Genomic DNA, 23,753 nt, shown 5'->3' on the forward strand with positions numbered 1-23,753 from the left:
GCAGTAGGTGACCACTAAGGAGAGAGGCAGTGTTGGCAAAATACTGGAAGATTCTAGGGTGACCGTATAATTTAAGAGGAAGTGTTGGCAAAATACTGGAAGATTTTAGGGTGACCGTATAATTTATTTCCAAACCTGGGACACTATTAATAATTATACCACAGGCATAACCCATGATGGTTATGCCAAGATCTACCCTAGTGGATTTTGAGACTCCAATAAGGATGAGGAAAGGGCAGCGTTTGCAGGTGAGGGGATGACCTTTAAATGAGGCAGGAGTTTGCAGTGGGAAAGAGTAAAAGATCAGCATGTAGATGAAAGTTTCCAGAACAATGATGATTAGAAATAAGATCTATTCACATGTAAGCAGAGGAAAGTAGACCTCGGCCTTTATCAAGAGTCAAAGAGTATGGAAAGAATTATATTTCTGACATAGAATGTTCACTCTTCTATGATTAAGCCCTCAAAATGGTCAAAATGGTTTCTCTATGCCTCATCGCCAGGCAGATATTAGCGTAAAATATATTTTTCCTTGTAAAATACAAATGATGTTTTTCCTTTTAAGGAATGAATAAACAGAGCCTTAGGTGTGCTGTACTCCAACCTCTATGTTCTGCACTATCTTGGGTTAGCCAAGATATCTCAGAGAGAGGAGGAGGAGAGCGAACTTGGGCCATCTGATATTTAAGTGGTCCACTAGTGATAAAAACTCTGGGTCTCAGTTCCCTGATACACAGGAGAAGATGTCTGAGGCGTAAAGAGCAACACAACTGCTGCTGGTTTGTCGTCATTACTGTGATTCTAGGGGCTGGTCCCAGAGACCCGGAGGGATAATGAGGCCAGGCAAGTGTCTTAATTAAGCACACACACATCTGCAATGTGACTCAGCACCATCTTCCGGTGAAAGCCCCTGGCAGCAGCTCACACACTTGGAGGGCTCAGGGGAGGGATGTGAAGCCCACAGGGTGTGTCTGAGGAGGGAGGTCCGGCCCAGACCTCAATGTCAGGCCTTAGTCCGCTCCATCCTGCCACAGGGGCCCTGGGGAATGTGGCGGAAGCACTCCACCACTGCACACAGCTCTCCGCTGGGGATCAGCTGAGAGCCGCTCCCTGACATCCAACCTGGCGGCAGGGAGTCACCTGTGAGCTCTGCTGTGTCTGCCTCTCGTCTAGGCACTTTAAATCTTTAGAAAAGACAAACTTGCCACTTGTCTTGTAAATTGCAAAACCCGGCTGCAACCTCACTTGGGGCTCCATTTTGTCACGAGTGCAAAGCAACATCTTAGACCAGCGTTTCTCAAAGCTGGCTGCACGTTTAGAATCACTTGGGGCTTTTTTTTTTTTTTTTTTTTAACTGAAATCAAGATGCTTCCTTTTTAATGTGGGGTAAATCATGTGAATTAAAGAGAAATTTAGGAAAATTTTTTTAAGGAATAACAATTTCAGGTAGGCAACTGTAAGGAAGATAACAATCATGCATGCCAAGGCTACGTGATTCCTCCACAGGCCCCAAGGAGAGATCGATGCCCTGGTTTTCCAGAAATTCTTTGCCAGTACATATTGCATAGCTATAGGTACTGTTTGTTGTTACATTGAGTCCTGGGCAGAAGTTCTGTCCGAGAAATTCATTATGCTGCAAAGCCGCAAAGCCATATCGAGGAATGCTGAAGTACTGAAGCCACGAGAGCCAAGGCACAACGGTTCTGAGATTTACCAACAGCCCTGAAAATATCATCATAAACACAAAAGAGATGGTCGTGAGGAGCGTTGCTATGGATACCACGCTCTGACCTACTACTATGGCCAGTGCCATTGAACTGGCTGAATAAGCCACCATCATCACGGTAAACATCACGATGAAGAAGGCCTCCACCTGTGGTTTCAATCCTAACAGGAAGTATGTTATACTAGTAAATATAATACTTGGTAACATCCTCATGGGGAGTAAATCAGATAACAGTGTTCCAAAGAAGTAAGATGACTCTCTGTAGTATCCACTGATATATTCATGTATGAAGAGCTTCTTCTCGACCACCGGGAGCTCCACGGCTGACACACTGCTGAAACGCTGGTTGGTGGTCAGGAAGAAGAGCACCCCGGCTCTGTTCTGGATTCCTGTAGGATCATTTTTTAGATAGAAAATGGCACCTATAACCAGTCCCAGGATGACTGTTACAATTATCTGAGCTATAGAAGCCTGGGGATTACCCAGTAAGTTTTTGAAGGAACGCCTGGAAATCCATCTGAGCTGATGACAGAAGGAGGTGGCATAGGTGATCTCCTTGTAGACTGAAATATTCTTCTTCTTCTGACCCCCTGAGAGTTGATCTAACTCAACTTTTGTTTCCTTGAAGAAGGAGGAGTTGGCATAAAACTCAGTTAATTTTCCTATGAGCGGAGTATCTTTCTTGGAAGGCTCTTCAGTCTCCTTGGCTTCACCATCTGTGTCTTCTCTGTTTAACACCACGGCACAGGAGTCTCCATTAATGACGTCCAGGAAGAAGTCTGCAGGGTTATTATAGGGCTCACAGTGGTAACCAGTGGATGGAAAGTAACCCAAGGCCTCCTGAGCAGGCCCGTGGAACATTAATCATCCTGAGGCCAACAAGGTAAGGCTACCAAAGAACTTGAAGATGGAATAACGAGGCTGATGAATGGAGAAAATGATTGCCCGTCCTTGTTTAGACATCCTCTTCAGAAGCAAAAGGACAGCATTTGCTGTGCTTGAATCTAAGCCAGTTGTGGGCTCATCCAGGAACAAGATGGATGGATCAGTAATAAGCTCCATTGCAATACTAGTCCTTTTTCTTTCTCCTCCAGACACACCACGGATAAACTGAGTTCCAACCTTGGAATCTGCCGCTTTATCCCCACACCAATTACATTACAATTCCTTGGGTGGGGGGGTGGTGAGATCGAGAAATCAGTGCTTTTTAAAGGTCCCTAGGTCCTTCCAATGTGCAGGCTGAGAATCAATGATTTAGACCAGTGCTTCTCAAATGTTAATGTGTATACTATGCACTTGGGGATCGTGTGAAAATGACAATTCAGATTCACTAGGTCTGGGGCTGGTCAGAGCTTCAGCATTTCTAACAGGTTCCCAGGTGATGTCAATGCTACTGGACCACACTTGGAGTAGAAAGGTTCTCAAAAATGGTAAGCTCCTTGAAAACAAAGGATCTTTTTTTTTTTATATCTCTGTATCCACCAAATACCTAGCACAGTGCCTGGAAAATATTGATTATGAACACACGTTGGCTGAATGGATGAATCGATGGATGGCCCAATCTCCCCCCACAATACTAATCTACTTCCCGCAATTTCCAAACATCCGAAGTGACGTCAAGTTGAACGAGGAAGAGGCAGGTAAGATTCGCTACACAAGAAAGCTTCATCTATTCAATCAGGCTTACCTGTTGGTCTGTACTGAATATTTGTTCATAATTGTGGTAACAACTTAAAAAGCACCTTTAAAAGGTAGGTCACATTTTCTAAGACGTCATAAGTGCCCTGTTTGAGTTTGGACAGGAACGTATAGCTCAGAAATCGCCATAGCAAACCCCAAAATGATGGGTTCACCAGCTGGTCCTCTTGAAAAAGAAAAGCACTCTGCTTGGTCACTTCCCCTGGTGGTCAGCTGTCCCCACACTCCCTAGTACCGATTTCCCAGAAATTATCCAGCATGGCTGTTTTTCACGACCTTCTCTGATGACTGAAATATCATTAGAGGAGAAAGTGAGTGTCGTTTGATTTCGGTATGGCTGTCAAGTGAGCCTCTGAGTGCCCCGAGGGGGGCCTCACACCCTCAACATCCCACAGCAGTACGAAAAGTGTTGTTTAATGTTTACTAATGAACGCCTTCTGCATGGAGCTTCAGGGGGGCTGTTGGGAGGAAGCGCCATGGAAGCCGAAGCCCATGAGCACTCAGTTCTACCTCTGCTTGTTAACACCTCCCCGAGAGATGCAATTATTCTGCATGGCTGGGATTTCTGCTCAGAATTTCCAGCATCCCATAAGGCAGTTACTCGAGCAGGCTCGTCAACATCACAGTTTATGAGGTAACAGGAGAAAAAGAGAACCACGGTCTATCTCAGCGTCAGAAGAAATGCCTGGCAGACCACAGTTAATGAGGGAAGCCGAGGAGACCGTCCCAGGGACAAGCCCACCCAAGAAGATGTCACATTCCAAATATCAACATCTGGGATAGGTGAGGTTTAGGCAGTCATTCACTGTTTTGTGACACTGGGAAGTCATGACCTCAAAGAGATTGTCTACTTGCAAAAAAAATCCTGACTTTTTATTGGGCAACAACTTACAGGCTTTCCTATACTAACTTCTGACTTTTTCATTTTACATATTGTATAACTGGTAACAAAAAAATTGGATGACTAACACACAAAAAGCCATAATCAAGCTTCCTTTTAGTTATGTCGATATTAATTAAAGCATGTCGTGATGCCTGAACACAGTATTCAGAAATGACCACATGCCTTTTACAAGCTACCCATACCATACCCTCACATTTTCCTGCTTCTTCGTACATCTGGTAATTTGTGACTGTATGATTCTCAACAGCCGTGCACTGCACGCTACATTGTCGAAGGACTGAATTTTGTTGTCTTCCTTGCAAGAGTGTGGAGTTTCGTTACGGTGGGCATGTTACTTGCAGGTCAGCTTGACCTGTCAAGGCTTGGTTTTGCGCTTCATTTAGCGTGGGTCTGGGGTAGCGCTATTCCTATGGCTGACTTTTCTGAGTTGTCACTTGGATGCCAAGTGTGTTCAACAAAGTTTTTCCATTCTGCTTGGCCAGAACTCCAACATCTCCTATCACTGGTGACCTCTGGGATATCCACTCAGCTCACAGCCCACCCACACACCCTCCTCCCCCATACTTATTTTCTGCCGGGTCTCGTGGAGTCTTGCCCTATTGATGCACAGCCTAGTATTTGGCCAAAGACTCAAGGGACCCTCATATATAGACTTTTGGAGCTCTTTCTTTGCACAGCTCGTGCTCCTCTGCAATTCCCTGCCCTGAAAATTCCATCCACCTCGGCAGCCGTGAGTTACAATCTCCGTTGCTTCAATCCAATGAGTCTTCTGCTCTCTGTTTAGGCTCCAGTGCCCTGTGCTGCAATTTAGAAAGTGCCCCCAGGCAAAAAGCCAGGGTTGCCGTGGAACTCACCTTATGCTTCCGTTCTCTCAAGGACCACAGCCCTGTGCTGTGCATCGCCCAATGCCTCAAAACAGCTGGTTCATGTATTTTGTCCAATTTTAAAGTTGTCTATGGCAGGAGGGTAAATCTAATGCTCTTTACTCCATCATGGCCGCAACCGGAAGTTATATTCTCACTTTAAAAGATTGCTTCTTTAATTAGAGTGAATTCATTTTATTCTAGATAGAATAGAACTTTAAGCTCTATCTTTAAAAGTCTGAGCTATTTCAAGGTCTAATTCCCAGAAGAGGTCCTAGAGAAAGAATTTCTGAAATGAAGACACGTACAAGGGTTTTTAATTATCCTGGAGTTTCCTTTGCTAGTCATATACACTCTTCTCTAACAAGGAAGGCGGAATATTCCCTAAGGAAAAGTAGAGTTACTGTTAAACATCTTTATATGGAAAAGGTAAATACAATGCAGTAAGGTAGTGCCACCCAACCTTTTCCAGATAATGGCACACCTATAAAATGATAATATTTTGATGACATGCTGCTGGAGGCCTGACGTTGTTGGACACCATCAACTGGGAGGGGGTGGGGGTCTTCCACCCACCTAAGGCCCTTCCCACCCACCCAGGAGAGCTGAGGGGATCACTATCCTATGCTCCTATAACCCACTCAGAGCACAGGGGTTAGCAAATGCTACAGAAGTTAACGTTTGAGTCCAGATGTCACCAAGAAATGAGAAAAAAGTTGAAACCCAATCTCAGTCCCCCGAAAGAGAGCAGAGCTTTCACAGGCATCTTGAGAGGCAGGCAGACAGGAATCAGGGAGGCCTGAGGGGACTTTAATAGGAGACAACCCAAAGCGGAAGCTCCAAAGGCCTCAGGGCTCATAGATTGTTTCCCCCTTAGAAAAAGATGTTTCTATCTGGGGCCTCTTCAGAGAACAGCACCCAACAGATGCTGCCATACTGGCCCAACTCCAGGGTCATCATTCACATTGGACATGTCCTGGAGTTGTGGGACATGGCCGTATGGTTTGTCACAATGTATATATAAGAACTGCTTACTGATTTCATTATTTCATTTGCAGCTTATACAGTCCTAAGTCTTAGGAAATGTTTATGCTTTTAGCCTTTTTTTAAATAGTAGAATGAAAGACTTTCTACCCCCTTAAATTCTACTTCAAAAATCAGTAATCATGTGAAAAGGAGATGTTTGCAGGGAGGGCCTTTCCTGGGTACTTGTAATCTGGCTTTAAGAATGACCAGAGACGTTAACATAGGAGGGCAGGTGAACAACTCATACACCAAATGCAAATCATCAAGGTGGCACTTTTGCACTTTTTTGTCCATTTAAATATAATCAAGCATGTGAATTATGTAACAATATGTTTTCATAGAAACTTCTCATTTTCTACTTGTTACGTCATTTACATTGAGAAGACCACTTAATGCTAAATTTTAGAAGCTGTTTCTAATGGCGCCTTCAGCTCATCCAAAGCTTATGGCTAATGGCATAATTTACCTCTCAAGGCTGTCCATCCTACAGCTGAGATTTCATTTTCATTTATGTTTAGGGAAATATATTGATTCTGCATCCAAATACATGCCTTTCTTCCATTAAAAGGATACTAGATATAATACAAAATCATTTTGCTTCATTACAAACACAGTGGCATTGATAAAGCATCTTTCATTATGTTTTAAGAGCTGTTCTTAGCTCCTGCACCACCTCTAAGAGATACAAAGAAGGCTGTTAGGGTGAGGGCGGAGGAATCTTCATTTCCCAAATAAGCATCAGGAAGGAATAAGAAGTGAAGGGCATAGCCATGATCATTATGAAGGTCAAGAACATCCAAGCCAGCTGCAGCAGCTATTGGTGAATTCTTACCTTCCATCTCCCTTTTTTTACGAGACAAATCTACATTTCTTTTAAGTCTTTCTTTTAGGAAAGCTTATTCCTTGGCGTGAAAATTTGTTTGGAGTCTTTTTCTCTATACACAGCAAATTTAGCTTCTAGGCCTGTGCGGTGAGTGAAAAAATATAATTCCCAGGTCAAATCTCAGTTCTCAGGCAGCTCATCTCAGTCCAGGCCTGACTAGTGGAATATGGCTACACTTGTTTGCCACCTTGGGGAGAAAGTGGCACAGGGGTACAGAGGTGGGGTGCAGGGGACGGCTCTGCTATGGGAGATTCATGGTCTTGTCTTACAAAGTATATTCCCAGGAAGACTCAGAACAAAACCAAGGTCCTTGAAATTCATCCAATTACGTATCAAGCAATTATTTACTAAACACTGGGGCTCAGATGACCTTGTAAGAAAAAGAGACCAACCAGCAACATTCTCTCAATAGTATCTTCGCAGAGCAAAAGTTTTTAATTTTGCCAAAGTCCACTGCAGCAGTTCTCTCTTTCATGGATTGTGCTTTTAGTGTCATGTCTAACAACTCTCTTCTCCTATGTTTTCATAAATAACTTTTTAATGTCTTATGTTTTCTATGCAGATCTGTGGTCCATTTTGAGTCAATTTTTGCATAATGTGTTAGATTAGGTTAGGGCTTTTTTTTTTTTTTTTTTTTGGTCTAGGTATGTTCAATTGTACCAGCACCATTTCTTGAAAAGATTATCCTTTCTTTCTTAAATTTTCTTTGCACTTCTGTTGAAAATTAATTGCCTATATTTTTATGGGTCTGTTTCTAGACATTCTATTTCAAGGGCTAGCAAACTACATCCCATGGGTCAAATCTGGCCTGCTACCTATTTTTGTACAGCCCTCAAGCTAAGAATAGTTTTTACATTTTCAAATGGTTTTTAAAAATCAAAAGAATAGTATTTCAAAGAACATGAAAATTACAGGAAATTCAAATTTAAGTGTCCGTAAATAAAGCTTTATTGGAGCTCAGCCACACCCGTTCATTTACACCTATGACTGCTTTTGTATAGTTGAGATAGATACTATATAGCCCATAAAATATAAAATATTTTCTCTCTGACCCTTTACAGAGAAAGTTTGTGAAGCCCTGGTCTAGGATATGAGGATCCTTATCCATGCCAAATCTCGGGGGTTCTCTGAATGCCGCTATAAAGAAAATACTGTAAGGACAGAAGCCTAAAATAGAACCTCTGAAAGCCCTGAGGAAGGCAGAAAAGGAATGCATTTAATAGCCAGCTACCCTTTCATACTAGGACTAAAATATAAAAGCCTTAAGTAAAACTATTCTTAAAAGGATGACTTTTACTGCACCATGTAGTTAACTATAAAATGGGGAAATTTTAAGTCTAAAAGGTATTTACTTTTAATGATATTTTCTTAAATATCTCTATGAGTCATAAACTGAGAAAAAACATTTGTAATGTGAAAGATGACAGGTTAATGTCATGAATATAAGGTATTTTTATAAAAATCAATTGGAAAGTGACACATAACATTTTCAACTTGAGTAATCATTTTTAAAAATGCATATGCCTATCAGATTAGCAGAGATTAGAAAGAATGATAATATCCGGGCATGACAAGCATAGGGAAACATTCTCATAGGCTCCTGGGGGGAGACTAAATTGGCACAATCTTTCAGAACATCACTTAAATGCCTTTAAAAGGCACTGAAGCATCAATACATTTAGCAATTGATCATCAGGAAATAATAACAACTGCTAACATTTATACAGAACTTACTATGAGCCAGGCATTCCAAGTGCTTTACCTCCTTTAACTCAGTCTTTACACCACCAGGAGGTAGGTACTGTTATCATCCCCATTTCACAGATGTGGAAACAAACTAAGGCACAGAGAGACTGAGCAGCCCGCCCAAGGTTACACAAGTAGCAGAAAGTGGTAGAAATAATTACGTTCATGAAGATCTACAAACAAGGCGATGACTACATGCAACATGGTGTAAAATAGGGAAAAACCAGAAACAAGCCAAGTATAAAAGAGGATCGTGGTACTCCATACATTGGGATGCTAAGGAACCATTTAACCGTGCTGCCAAAGATAGGCATGATATATTGGGGGCAAAGGGGGTAAACAAAAGAGTGTATATGATATGACCTTATTTTTATTTTTAACTGTAATTGTGTGTGTGTGTCTCTGTGTGTGTATAAAGTCTGGGAGAACACAGCTCAAATATTAAGAGAGGTATCTGACGGTGATACAGTCACAGGTGATTCTGACTTTCCTTCGTATTTATCTGTTTTGTTCTCATTCTCTAAGAGTAAGTTTTACTTATTTAATTTTAAAGTGTTACTTAAAAGTGCATCCCATGCCATCTCAGAAAAGTATATTTTAATAAAATGCAAATGTGAATGTAAGACCTTTGAGATACTTTAAGAAGATAGGGGCTACACAACTATTGAATATAATAAACTACTTTCATCCTAAGAAAAGTTAAAATAAATAATACAGGGGCATTTCAGGGAAAGTACTGACCTTAATTTCAGGAGAGTTCAATATACCAAGAGAGAACTCCCAGTCAATGGGCATTTGTCTTTTCTTCTTCCGATCATAACTTATCACAGCAATAGCTGTAATTTTTTATTTCTAAAGCACTTTCAGCCACAACATCTCACTTAATCCTCACAACAGCCCTCTCAGAGTAATAGAAATAGAAAGAGTGGAGAGAGAAAACAGAAGGAGTTTCTCTAATTCCTTAAGACACCTGCAGAGTTTTCTGTGTGTTGCAGGAAAAAAACATCCCAAGATGCTGTAGCAAGGATTACTAATGTCCTGCCACTAAAGCACAGCACTTGGGAGAGAGATGACAATTAGGCTAAACGAACACAGGGTCCCTTTAGACAGTTTTATATAATTTGAGGAGGCATGTAAAGCTGAGAATCTGCATCAACTGCAAACTCATCTGTCTATGAGAAATCTGCAATCATCAAAATTTCTGGGTGGCACTGTTTTGACTGTCTACTGGTAAACTAAAGTGAAATGTTCTCCCACCGCCAAGTCCTACTTTCACCAACCTCATCTAATTTAAAACTGTGTCTCTGTGATGGTAAACAAGCTCAGGAGGAAGAGTTTGGGTTTTTTGTGTTTTTTAAAAAGATTTTTTGATGTGGACCATTTTTAAAGTCTTTATTGAATTTGTTACAATAGTGCTTCTGTTTTATGTTTTGGTTTTTTGGCCCTGAAGGCATGTGGGATCTCAGCTCCCTGACCAGAGATCGAACCCACACCCCCTGCATTGGAAGGCGGAGTCTTAACCACTGGACCACCAGGGAAGTCCCAGGAGAAAGAGTTTTGATCAAATGTGTTTCTGGTGTCAGGAATCTTCCCATCGGTCCTGGTGTCCAGGTTACTTTAAAGAGGAAGACAAAACAGCAGCAAACTGTATTCCTTGGGATTTCTAATGCTCTGAGGAGGAGACATATTGTGACTGCCGTCCCCAGTAGGGACATATGCAGTCTAACAAGACAGGCTATACTGCAAGAAATACATCCTATGACATAAATGACTCATTTGCTGAACGCTGACATTTTTCAAATGTGTGTAAACCCAGATGATCCCAGACCTACACTTAACTTCTTCATTTACTCATAAAACATGTCCTTCTAATGGGTCTGTCAGTGTGTCATCATTTTCAGGGTGACACCTGCTAATTTACTCCTCATCCCTGAAACCACATTTAATCCTACACTTTAGCTCTGCTAAAAGCTTCAGCAGTTGAGAGAGAAAGGGTCAAGGCCAGCAATCTATATAGCTGATCGGCTTTCTTATACCAAGCTGAGAACCCTTCATGAGATTTCTAAAGCCACTTTCCTGTGGGGAGAGAAGCAAGGAAGTCTGGAAACATTTTTCTCATGAATAAATGTTTCAATTAATAAATTAATGGGAGGGAGGCAGGAAGGGAAAATAAACATTAGAACAAACAAAAGAACATATCATCACAGAATGACTTAGGAAGGAGCTAGGGATGCCTTTTCTTTCTTTCTCTCTTTCCCCCCCTCCCCACTCTCTCCCTCTCCCCCTCTCCCTCTCTTTCATGGTGACAGCAAGCAGAAAACTAACCTGGGTCCAGAAGAACAGAGGAAAGCAAAATAGGAAGCATGGCATGGGAAGAAAGAAGTGGGAGAGGAGGGCTTTAGGCACAAAAAGAAGCAACGTTAGCCCTGAGCTGAGCTCATCATGTCCTCTGCACTACCATTCCATTTCTGTAGATGTGACAGTGGAATCAGAAAGTCCTGGATGATCCTGACCCTACGAGGTCAGAGACATGGACACAAAAATGTCGGAAACAGATGGATGGGGGAATGGCGTGGTAATATTGTTTTCCTAATAAAATAATGATAATGTCATTAATTTAAAAAGAAAATCGCACAGGCACGTGCCCTAGATATACCCAGCAACAGAGCATGACTCAATAAGTAGACAAGAGTCACCTCGGGGAGTGACTGAGCCGCACCTACCGCAAGCATCCACAGCCCCACAGGAAACAGAGCAGTCCCGCCCTGCCAGCCCCCACGTTCAGGGTCAGGAGCCGCCCCTGCCCTGGCTCGGCCGCTGATTACTGTGAGGCCCTTGGGAAAGTCACTTCCGCGCTCTGGGCCTCTGTTCCTCCTTTGCCATCTGGACAGAACACCATGGTCCCGCCTAGCTCCCAGGGCTGCTGTGAGCATGCGTGAGGAGAAGGCGGGGTGCTGAGGGGTCCCGGACTCTTGCTGCCAGTGGCCCAGAAGGGTCCTGCACTGGGAAGCTCTGGTCCTGCAGGAGCTATTACTATTTTTTTTTTTAATGATTCAGATTTTTTAAAAAACTTATTTAATTTTATTTATTTTTGGCTGCGTTGGGTCTTTGTTGTGGTGCACGGGCTTCTCATTGCAGTGGCTTCTCTTGTTGCGGAGCAAGGGCTCTAGGCGCGCGGGCTCAGTAGTTGTGGCTCGCGGGCTCTAGAGCACAGGCTCAGTAGTTGTGGTGCACGGGCTTAGTTGCTCTGCGGCCTGTGGGATCTTCTTGGACCAGGGCTCGAACCCGTGTCCCCTCCATTGGCAGGCGGATTCTTAACCACTGCGCCACCAGGGAAGCCCGGAGCTATTACTATTAAGCTAAATGCTCAACCACTGTCTGGGAGAGGAGGAAGGAAAACACGTTGAGGGAGAGCTGGAGGAAGCTGGTGAGTTAGTATCAGTCCTAACTCTGCCCTCACAGCAGCAGGTCTAGTTCAGACATTTGGGGTCCCTGGTTTGATACATCCCTAAGAAAAGGCGAAACTCCTAGTTGGTATTTTTTCGTAGTGGTGACCCGTCTACCTTTAGCTACTCCACTGGGTTCCCTCTTTCTTGAGAGGTGCGTATATCGGTTTTCTCCCCCGAACATCAATGCTGTCCCCTTCTCCTTCCTTCCAACTCCACCACGCCGTGACTTTAGTCAATAACATTACCTTTCTCTGTGTTTACCTTGATGTTGTCAAATAGGCTTTATAACCATGAAGAAATGGGGGTTTCTGTTTGCTTTGTAACGGGTCAAAGACACAGCCACTCAGGGGAGCCTTTTGATAAGAAATACCCGAAGATCTTTGTTTACAGAGGGGTCGCATGAGAAGCCCTTCCTCCTAGGTTACCGGGGGCTGGGAGGAAAGGGCCATTGCTCTGAGGCCAGGAGGCTGTTGGCCAAGGGCAGGGGCATCGCCCCTCTCCACAGCTGGGCCCGCCCTGCCCCAAGCGGCAGTGGTCAGGGCAAGGCGCGTGCTTCACAGTAGAGCCTCGCCTGACCCCACCAGGCTGCTCTCAGTCCTTCTCCAGGGAGCTTCTCGGGTTGGAAACCAGACCCAGAGGCTTCTGAACCCTTTCAACCATGCTCTGAGCACAAATCAGGAAGGCAGGGATGGGGGCGGCAGGAACACAGACGAAGGAGCTATTTTTGAGTGACTGGAAATAAATGCTAAACACAGGTGTGCTCTGCACCCGTGGACATGTTCCCAAATCCACAAGAATTCTATTTTATAAATAAACTAAAAAAGAAACCATTCGGGTTGCCACATTTCATCCTAGTTTCCAGGGACACACACAAATAGTTCGGGCCTTTGCGCATTATTTCAGGAATCGAGGAGGGCGTATAGGCACCCACTAAAGGTGTATGACTCATTTTCTAGAAAGCTATACGAAGTGACAATCTAGGGCTAAAAATGAGGGCAACGTCTGCCCTGTGACTCCTGCCACAGCTCATAAAAGCAGGGCAAAGGGAAACCACCTTAACTGACTATAAAATGAAACCACCACCAGAATTTGGGGTAAATCAAGAACGTCTGCAGCAAAAGCCATCAAATTTAGAGAAGAGCTATTTCATCTCAACTCATAATACAATAAAGAGGCATATCAAAGTGCATATTAAACAAATTGTGGCAAAACTATTCACTCTGCAATATGAAAAGCACACAGTCATCTAAATGAACTTCTGGGCGATACCTAAACTCAGAGCAAGAGTAAGACTTTTCTATAAAGCAGGGTTTGACAGACTCAGATTCCATCCTTCTCACCTTCAGCAGGCAAAATATTTATGGCATGTTTTCTTTCCAAATTCTTGCTGAAATCTCACCCATTGCGAATTCTTACCCACTGCAAATTCTTACCTATTTTAGGTATATATGTTTTTACCACTGTTATCTACTTTATATCACGGCATTCCAGCCCCAGCTACAAACTGGGCCCAGCCACAAGAGCCCTTGCATTCCCATTTCTGAGGTCAGAGAAAGAGCAGAGATGAACTGACAACTCCTAGGATTACAGGTACCACTGATGGACCCCTCCCTGCGAGAGGCACTTATACACAGCATCTTAGTACATCCTCACGGCTGCCCTGTGAAGTCGGCTTTAGGGCTGAGGAAACTGAGTCTCAGAGGGGTTAAGTGACATGCCCAAGGACACACAGCTAGGAACGGTGGAGCTGGGACTCAAACCCTGGTGTCTCTGAGCTGGCAGCCCACATGGCACTTGTCATTTTAACATGATGGTTCCAACAAACTGGAATGCTAGATCAAGGCTGGCAGATATTTTATGAGAATGGAAGTCAAAATCTGCAGAAGTACAAGGAGTACAAGAGACCTGATTTCACAGATCATATAAAACAATAATAAAAACAAAATGATAGAGCCTAAGGGACTTTTTTTTTAAGGAACAAGCTCAAAATGGGCCCAAGCACATGACGCAGCATGAATTAAGACTGGTTGTATTATTAGCTATTGAAAACCAGCTACGTGGGTAAGCAGAGGCATCCTGGGTATTGGGAACATGGTCTGGGTCAAGTTAGGGAGGAGGCAGTGGTAAGAAGGGGACAGCCTGGGAGAGTTCGTGGAGAACAGCAACGTGAACAAGGCCAGGAAGTCAGACTGTGGCCAGACCACGTGGCCGGGTATCTAGCCCGATCTTACAGTGAAGGAGAGAAAGTTACCAAAGCCCTTCGCTGGAACAGAGAGGTTACACGAGCAGAGGCTGTTATGGGATGATAAAAGGCAGGGGCTAGGGTGATAGGGATGCAGCAGGTGGAAACGAGCTGGGGAAAGCACGCCTCCATTGGTCAGCCCAGGGCTCTCCTCTGGAGCATGCTCTGTGGAAGGTGCTGGAGAAAGGAGGAGGGAGGGGGCCCTGGAGGTGCAGACCAGGGCCTGGCTCTGCCAGGGACAGAAGTGGCAGGGAGGCAGGAAGGCAGGATCCTCGGGGGCTGGCGCTGCTGGGCTTGGGGGTGAGGGCAGGGTGAGACCAGGAGGAGCAAGTGTCAAAATGACCCACCCGGGCGCTCTGGCCTGAGGAGCACAATTAGTGTGCGAGCCAGGACAAGGGACCAAGGGGACAGGGGGGATGCCAAGTGCTCGTTTTGCAAGTGTAATTGTAACATCTGCAAGCTGCTTCACAGGCCCAACTGCTTCTAAATACATTCAGCTGTGGAGCCGGGGAAATCAGATGCAACCCTCAGGACACTCCTGAAAGCAGCCTTCCACCGCCGCCCAGTTCCTTTCTCCCTACCGTGCAGACAGGACCAGGAGAGAGTCCCTCTCTGACTAAATAAGCTCTTTAGAAAACTTCAATTCCTTTTATTGGACTGGATGTCAGGCTGGGAGGGAGGAATGAAATCATCAGAATGAACGTGTTCTCATCGTATATAATCAAATGACAAGGACTGGAATATAAGATGTTAAGGTAGAAATAGATGTGTTCAGACAAGACACCATCCATGGTGGGCTTTTCTTTCCCCCAAACCTTAGTAAATGTTATCGTACATCTGGTTTTCAACTGAAAAGAGGGTGCCCCCCCAAACAAAAACAAAAACAGGAAAGTGAGCCCCCCCATTACAAAGAGTGGCAGTTGTTTAATCCTCTGGTCACTATGTCATCACGGGGAAAAGTGCTCTACCCCTTCCCCTGTGGTAGTAGGACCAAGTCTCTGTGCCAGTTATCAGAGTATTTGTATCATGCTTCACAGTCATTTCATGTATTTGGTTAAGGGTCTGGTTTAAGATAGGAAATGCACCGTGCCTAGGAAAGCATCCCGGAGGAGGCCCGCCCGCAGGACAAGGGGAAGGGTGGCAAAGAAACAACCGCTTTGCCTCCTCGGCTGAAAAGAACGAGAAGGGCAACGTTTCCCCTCCTCTGATTTCCTCCGGCCACGTTCAACACCTACAGAGATGTACTGAAACAAGTTCATGGGAGAATATTTTACAGGTGAAAAGATGGATGAGTTCTGGGGCCATCAGCAAAGCAGGGAATAGTTTGCTAGCCCAGAAAGGCGCCCTAGCATTGTCCAGCACACCACTTTCGATGGAGAGGGTGAGAGCGCCAAGCTTTCTCCCTAAAATAATCTGACCTTTGGCAAGCTCCTTAACCTCTGGGGTCATGCATTCCCTGGCATCTATGGTTCAGGCTCTCAAAACACACAATCTCCATAGCCATTTCTTAAAGGTAACTGTCCTTGATTATAAGGTCATAAAGGGAAATCCTACCAATCACTTATGGACACACTCGGGGACGGGGGATGGGGGACGGGCAACACCATGGTCCCTTGCCTCTCAGTAATGGCCAGAGACAGCAGGACCCAGGGCCTGCCTCCCACCCTAAGCCCCTGTTCTCTCTCCCCTTTCCCTGCACCCTCCACCCTGCCAATGCTGTCCAGCCCCGCATGAACCCAGGCAGCCACATGATCCCCCAGTCACGCCTGCCCGTGCTAAGGGAATTCCACATTGCTTGCCACTTACCTGGATACAAGACTAAAAGCACCTTATACATCCTAAAGACTGCTCAGCTTTTCGTCGTATTCAACCATCACAAAAACCCTATACTTCAGAGAAAAGGCCATATATTCCAGGAATTACTTAAATAATGGATCTTTCAACCACCCACTTGGTGAGTACCACTGCATGAAAGCATACACAGCACATGGTCCAGGCCCTGTTAAGCTGTGTCACTTCACACAGATGTAGTCTAAAATCACTGCCTGTAGTGATAATAAAATCATCCGAGCTTCTCAGCCTCAGCAAGATGGGTAAAATTCTCTCAGGCACGCTACCTGTCTTTGATCTGTACAGTAAACATTCTTTAGGCCTTTTCTGCCTGTGAGGTATGACCTTGCCTTTTGAAAGCCCCTCCTTGGATACCTCATGGCACAGAGCTTTGCAGCCAGGGCCGCTGTGGAGGGCGGGCTCTCTGACCAAGCAGGCCGCCTTCCACCTTCCGGGTTAGCCCTCCTGGGACAGGGCCGCGCACATCTGCAGCCGGCTCCAAGGCAAATGGAATCTACTGGAGTTCCAAGTTCATTCATTTACCTGGCTACATTTGGCTTAGCCTGATTGAAAGATGTAAGATTCTTCCCTGGGAATGCAGGATCATGAAAATTAAGTGCTTCAAGGGTTAAAATATAAGCGCGTACTATCCAGTCAAGACCTCAAAGCGGTTCGTAGTTTAGAAGGCAGGAGGGAACCCTTGTTTACCTTATTGATGAGAGTGACTATATCTCCTTCTTTGATTGTCAATTCATCGTCGTTCTGTGCCTCATATGGAAATATTACTTTGCAGTAATCCTTGACTGTAAGAAGAAAAGAAAACACAACCTTTAAAACGCTTTATCTAATGAGCTGGCCCAGATGGAGATGTTACATTAACTTCAGAGAAAAGCACGCTTAACAGAGAGAACACAACTACTGCCTAAAGAAAGAAGGGTCACCCTCGGAAAACTACCCAAGATTGCTCATTTTTGGTTCATGCATATTTATTCTCACTTTTCCCTCAAAAATCATGTGACATCATGAAAGCGATTGACTGCTTTGCTTCTCTCAGGCAGAAAAGCAAAAAAGGTTTCCTTGGTCTCAGAAAATAAATGTGCATTTTTGAATACTCTTTATTTTACATACCATTTTTTTTTTTTTTTTAGATATTCGCCATGTATTTCTTCTTTAGGTCATTTTTTTAAAATTTATTTTTATATTTATTTTTGGCTGTGTTGGGTCTTCGTTTCTGTGCGAGGGCTTTCTCTAGTTGCGGCGAGCGGGGGCCACTCTTCATCGCGGTACGCGGGCCTCTCACTGTCGCGGCCTCTCTTGCTGCGGAGCACAGGCTCTAGAGCACAGGCTCAGTAGTTGTGGCTCGCGGGCCCAGCCGCTCCGTGGCATTTACATACCATTTTATATATTCTTCAGGTGAATGCATAAGTAGACATAATCTACAAAGAGCAAAAAGCTTAAGTTTTGCCCTCACTGTCTTCTTCCACACATCACTGAATCAGAAACAGGGTATCTGTATGTTGCAAAGCTGACATGGCACTCAAAACAATGAGAAAGACTCCATTACGTTCCATCTTAAGAGCCAGATGTCAATGGAGTTGTATGTGAACATGTGTCAACCACAAATGGCCAACAAATACTGACCAAATGCTCTTCGCACACGTGTTGGGGGGGCGAACTTTTCAAATATGTCCCATGGTCTCTCTGTGGGAACCTGCCTACTCAGGAACCTACGACTGTTCATCAGCAAGGAAATGCAGCAGCTTTCTCCAAACAGAGAAAAACACTAAGGCCACTCAAAATCCATTCAAATATGCCCTGAATTATATGCTTCTGAAAGTCTACCTGATATTAAAACCTTCTCTATTTACACAAAAGCACCTGTTTAGAAGACACTGAAAACATTTGTAAGGTATTTGGGAAATTAAGACTTAGAAAACAGGTTTAATGACACAGGACAGAAGGTGGAAAGAAAAATTCAAGAGAATTAGTATCTACCGGGAGAGGTATTTATTAGTGTGCATCAAAGTCAACAATGCTAATGGCTTTGAATGGCCTTAAATATTGCCCAACGATTAGGCCAATTCCTGCAGACAGATTACAGACTAGAGCTATATACATAAGTATCAATTACAGTGCCCCGAGTACAATTTTTATCACGAAAATGTGGGGTTCTTTTTATTATGGTTAATGTCACATCAATCAAAGAGAGTGATACATAAAATCAACGCAATAAAAAGTCTATAATACAGACACACTGTGGTCTAGCGTTGGGATATGACAGAGAATAGGGAGGGGAGGAGGGAGGAAAGGGGAGAGGGAAAGAGAGGGACTTACTTTGTTTACAGATGCTTTTGCTTTCTGTCCAATGGTTTGAAGATATCAGTTACACCCCCTATCCTAGTGCTGGAAACCTTCTGTCTTAGGTACTCCGGGAAGCTGATGCCTTTTGCTCCTTAATTCATGCTAAGAGGCACTAGTTCTAAATCCCATCAATACCAATCCGCCCATATATTCCTAAGCCCACATAGTTCCATATCTCTTAAATTCGTTACAGCAAACCTCCCAAATTCTGAATTGGCCCAAATGTTCTAAAGGGAGGGAAAAAGTTAAGCATCTTTAAATTGGATAATGACAGCTCCTTACCAATTTTCCTACTGACTGTGCTAGTGAAATATGACTACCCAACCTCAAAACTTACAGCAACACTGAAATAAATACAGTATTATTGAAGAACTGCCCTGCAGAGTCCTGGCTTTAAGAATAATTTGTTGGATCAAAATCATGGAAACGTTTTACACAGAAGATAAGACATCCGTGGCCAACAAAGAAGAGGTACAAGTCATGTTTTTATTCCTTTCCATCAAAAAAAGTCAATTACATAGAGAATGGACTTGAGGACACGGGGAGGGGGGAAGGGTAAGCTGGGACGAAGTGAGAGAGTGGCATGGACATATATACACTACCAAATGTAAAATAGCTAGCTAGCGGGAAGCAGCCACATAGCACAGGGAGATCAGCTCGGTGCTTTGTGACCACCTAGAGGGGTGGGATAGGGAGGGTGGGAGGGAGATGCAAGACAGAGGGGATATGCGGATATATGTATATGTATAACTGATTCACTCTGTTATACAGCAGAAACTAACACACCATTGTAAAGCAATTATACTCCAATAAAGATGTTTAAAAAGAAAAGTCAATTAAGTGTGGTAGACATTGTTGGTCAACTTCCCGGCCACCATTCCCCATCCCCTTCCCAGTTCATAGAATCCTAATTTGCTCAGGCATTATACTCAGGAACGGGGAACACTCCCACAGTCTTAGGGATGACTCAAGTATGTCTAGGCAAATATTTTTTATAATCATTTTAAAAATTGAAGTATAGTTAATTTACAATGTTATGGTAGTTTCAGGTAGACAGCAAAGTGATTCAGGTACACACACACACACACACACACACACACACATTCTTCTTCAGATTCTTTTCCCATATAGGTTATTACAAGATATTGAACATAGTTCCCTGTGCTATACAGTAGGCCCTTGTTGATTATCTATGTAGTAGGGTGTATATGTTAATCCCAAACTCCCAATTTATCTCCCCCACCCCCCACCATCCCCTTTCGCAACCATAAGTTTGTTTTCTATGTCTGTGAGTCTATTTCTGTTTTGTAAATAAGTTCATTTGTACCATTTTTTAGATTCCCCATATAGGTGATATCATATTTGTCTTTGTCTCACTTACTTCACTTAATATGACAATCTCTAGGTCCATCCATGTTGCTGCAAATGGCATTATTTCATCCCTTTTATGGCTGAGATTACTCATATATATATGTATATATATGTACCACATCTTCTTTATCCATTCCTCTGTCGATGGACACTTAGGTTGTTTCCATGTCGTGGCTATTGTAAATAGTGCTGCTATGAACATTGGGGCACATGTTATCTTTTCGAATTAAGAGTTTTCTTCTGATATATGCCCAAGAGTGAGATTGCAGGATCATACGGTAACTCTACTTTTAGTGTTTTAAGGAACCCCCATACTGTTCTCCATAGTGGCTGCACCAATTTACATTCCCACCAACAGTGTAGGAGGGTTCCCTTTTCTCTGCACCCTCTCCAGCATTTATTATTTGCAGGCTTTTTAATGATGGCCATCCTGACTGGTGTGAGGTGATACCTCATTGTAGTTTTGATTTGCATTTCTCTAATAATTAGTGATACTGAGCATCTTTTCATGTGCCTGTTGGCCATCTGTATGTCTTCTTTGGAGAAAGGGCAAATTTAGGTCTTCTTAGGCAAATAATATTAATTTCTCTCCCCTTTGTTGGTGATTGGTTGAGGGGTGAGCATGTGATCCACTTCCAGCCAATGAGACGTGAGAGGAAATGTGCTGGGGGGGGGGCGGTTAGATTTTGTTCCCAGATAAAAAAAGATACATGAGGAAAATAGTTGCCCCTACCTTTTTGCTTTTAACGCTGTTTCATCCTTGTTGGAAGATAGTACACAATTTGGTGCTGTTGCAGCCACATTTCACCCATGAAAGGAAAGCCAAAAAAATCAAAGAGGAGGTGACCCTAAGTCCTGACATTGTTGAGATGTCTGTTGAATTAACCAACTTCAGGGCACCTGTCTCTGGATCTCCTGTTATCTGACTTAACATAACTCTATTGCTTATCGTTACTTTGTGGTCAGGTAGGTATTTATCACTCAAAGCAGAAGGTTCCCTGACATGAAGGAACTCAGTAGAAGAAAGAGGACACTTCCAGTAACCTCCTCTGAAACACTTCACTATAATCTGCCTCCCCCACCAAACCTTCTTGCAATGTATCTTTGTCATTCCCTTTTCCCCCAACTCTTCCCTTGCTACCTTAAGACCTGGTCTCCTAGTAGGAGGTTCGTAAATGACTATGGAATTGACTTGTAACCAACATAGAAAACATTTACAAGAAAGTGCCAACCTGCCTTTAAAATGTGTCACGGGGCCATTTTGTTTTATGCCCACAGTTTTCCTATAAGCTAAAGGAGGGTAGGTGTCCCTCTGTCTTTTTAAAAAAACAGCTTTAATGATGTACGATTTATATACTATAAAATTCACATATTTTAGTTGTACAGTTTGAAGAGTTTTAATACATTTATATACTTGTGTGGTCATCACCATAACCCAGTTTTAGAACACTTCCACCATGTAGCTCTGCTGTTTTATATGTGAGGCCTTAGACACAAAACTATCTATAAAGCACCAATTTTAGATAAAAGGAGGAGATAAAGGTGCCAGTGGCTACCATCAACTACCTCTCTCTGCAAAGCAGGTTCCCATACCATACCTCGCCCCTCTTTGTATCCCCAGAACCTGACACAGCTCCCACTCAATGTTTCTTGATCATCCTCTAGCAACACCTAAAAAGTAGAGGAAAATCTGTGGGATAGCAAAGTAGGAAGAGAAGATTCTGGGGCTAGAAGTCAGGATAGTCAAGACTGGGTTTGGTCCCCCCTGGTCTTTCCCAAGCACACAACCTGAGGCAATCACACCGTAGCTCTGGACCTCATGTCCTCACGTGTAAAAGTGAGGCCGGCCAAGGAGCGCCAAGAGGAGAGTTTGGTTAACTTTAGCAGGACACTTTCAGCAAAGTTAAACTTATTCCAGAACTCCAGTATAAAATAACTAAAAACAGAGCTGTCTGGTTAAATTAGAGAGTGGGGCTGGTCCATCTCCCACCCAGGTCCCCAGAAACATCCCAGTGAAATGCTGGAGGCGTCAAGGAGCACACTGGGCTATACCTACGTCCTCGCCAGCTCTGACAGTTCACAGCTCTAGTCATGAGCACCGTAACTCAGAACATTCCTGACCAAATATGGCAACCCTTCGTCTCACATTTTAAGTTATTATGATATATTTGAAAATAAGAATTTGTTTTTACTTCTGAGGCATTCGGGCCCTAATTCAGCAGTACTGGAAAATAAGAACATGATGTTGGTTTGGATGCCCCAATGGTTTTAAGATACTCAAAAAAAAAACTCAAATACAAAAAAGTTTATGAACTCTGAAAATACGATTTTAACTTTATAGTATATGGAACGAAGATGTTGCCTACTTTAATTCAAACATTTATTGAGTCACCACCATGAAAAAGATATTGTCAGTTCCTGGGCCTGTGACATACAGGTCAGTCCAACCACGCCCTCCCACCCTCGTACGGAAGTGACAACCTAATGCCTGGAGAAAGGCGAGGGGAGAAGAACGACAGTAAGAAAAGACAAGTACACGAATAAGCATCAACTCACTATGACTGAATATTGTCATGGTGCTTCAGAGAAAGGCAAGACTGCATGCAGGAGAGAGATCACAAAAGAGGAGGCATTTGATATGTCTTGAAAGAAGAGTATAATTCCAAATCCTTTTTCAACATGGGAAGATTATAAATTTTAAATGAATAGCAGACAGAGATAGAGAGGAAAGGACTGAAGTTAATTTTTGGAGGCAGGCATTTTCCATCTAGTCATCAATTAGATGGATTTAATTAGTCCAAGATCAAATAGGAATGAATACACACACACACATAAAGAAATAAAGGCACAATTTATTCAGTAATTAAGATGATTTTGCCTCTATTTTTTCTTTAGAAAGATTTAAAAATACTAATAAATTAGCATAAGACTGAAACCTTAAGTCAGTTCTTAAGCTTTTTTGTCTTAGAGTCCCTTAAGAATCTGATAAAAAAGCAATGACTCTGTCTTTCCAGAAAAAGGAAAACAAAAACATAGACACATTCAAAGGTACAGAGAAAATGTGGTGTACAATATCAGAAGGGTCAAGGACCCTGAATCTCTTGCCCAGTTCCCAATCAAGAGCCCCTTACTAAGTGATGATTGGCATTCCAATTTTAAGATACGCCAAGAAGTCCACTCATAATTCACACTACCTCCAAAAAAAAAAAACCCAAAAAAACAAAACCCAAAAAACCCATTATGTCAATCTCTAAATTTCTAGAAATTTACATGAGATTAAAAACAGATTGTTCACAGAATTGAAATCACATGACCACATCTGATGACACCCTTCAGCTGGCTTTATAATCTATTCATACAAAAAACAAACAAACAAACTTAAGAAAATACCCTCACCTTAAAAAAAAAAAAGCAGAAGAAACAGAATAAACATATCAGCAAAGAGAACATATAAACACACACCAAGAAAATAACATTAAATTTAGAACTTTTCTCTGGGCTCAATTTAGGACATGAAGATCAAAACCCCATGTGTCACAAAGTCTGGTAGGAAGCCTTCCAGAGCTTTCAGCAGGGATGGAAAGTACCAGGTCATGCCTGGAATTGAAAATTTTCTTTTCCTTTGGGACACTAGAACAAACACATCAAGCTCAG

The 23,753-nt window shown here is 43.1% G+C and overlaps 1 protein-coding gene and 1 pseudogene across 4 annotated transcripts in view; both read right to left on the reverse strand.

Annotated features, from left to right (window-relative positions):
* SH3KBP1 (SH3 domain containing kinase binding protein 1) overlaps positions 1-23,753 on the reverse strand; it is a 336,298-nt gene that overhangs the window by 74,240 nt on the left and 238,305 nt on the right. For all 4 annotated transcript variants that reach the window (XM_068533267.1, XM_068533269.1, XM_068533268.1 and 1 more), the window contains one exon: positions 17,076-17,170. In XM_068533267.1, the coding sequence (XP_068389368.1) occupies positions 17,076-17,170 (95 nt within the window). The remainder of the gene's footprint in view (positions 1-17,075; positions 17,171-23,753) is intronic.
* Positions 1,351-2,863, reverse strand: LOC137757365 (broad substrate specificity ATP-binding cassette transporter ABCG2 pseudogene; annotated as a pseudogene).

The sequence above is a fragment of the Eschrichtius robustus genome, chromosome X (assembly GCF_028021215.1).
Source record: "Eschrichtius robustus isolate mEscRob2 chromosome X, mEscRob2.pri, whole genome shotgun sequence".
In the NCBI taxonomy this organism is placed as follows: Eukaryota; Metazoa; Chordata; class Mammalia; order Artiodactyla; family Eschrichtiidae; genus Eschrichtius; species Eschrichtius robustus.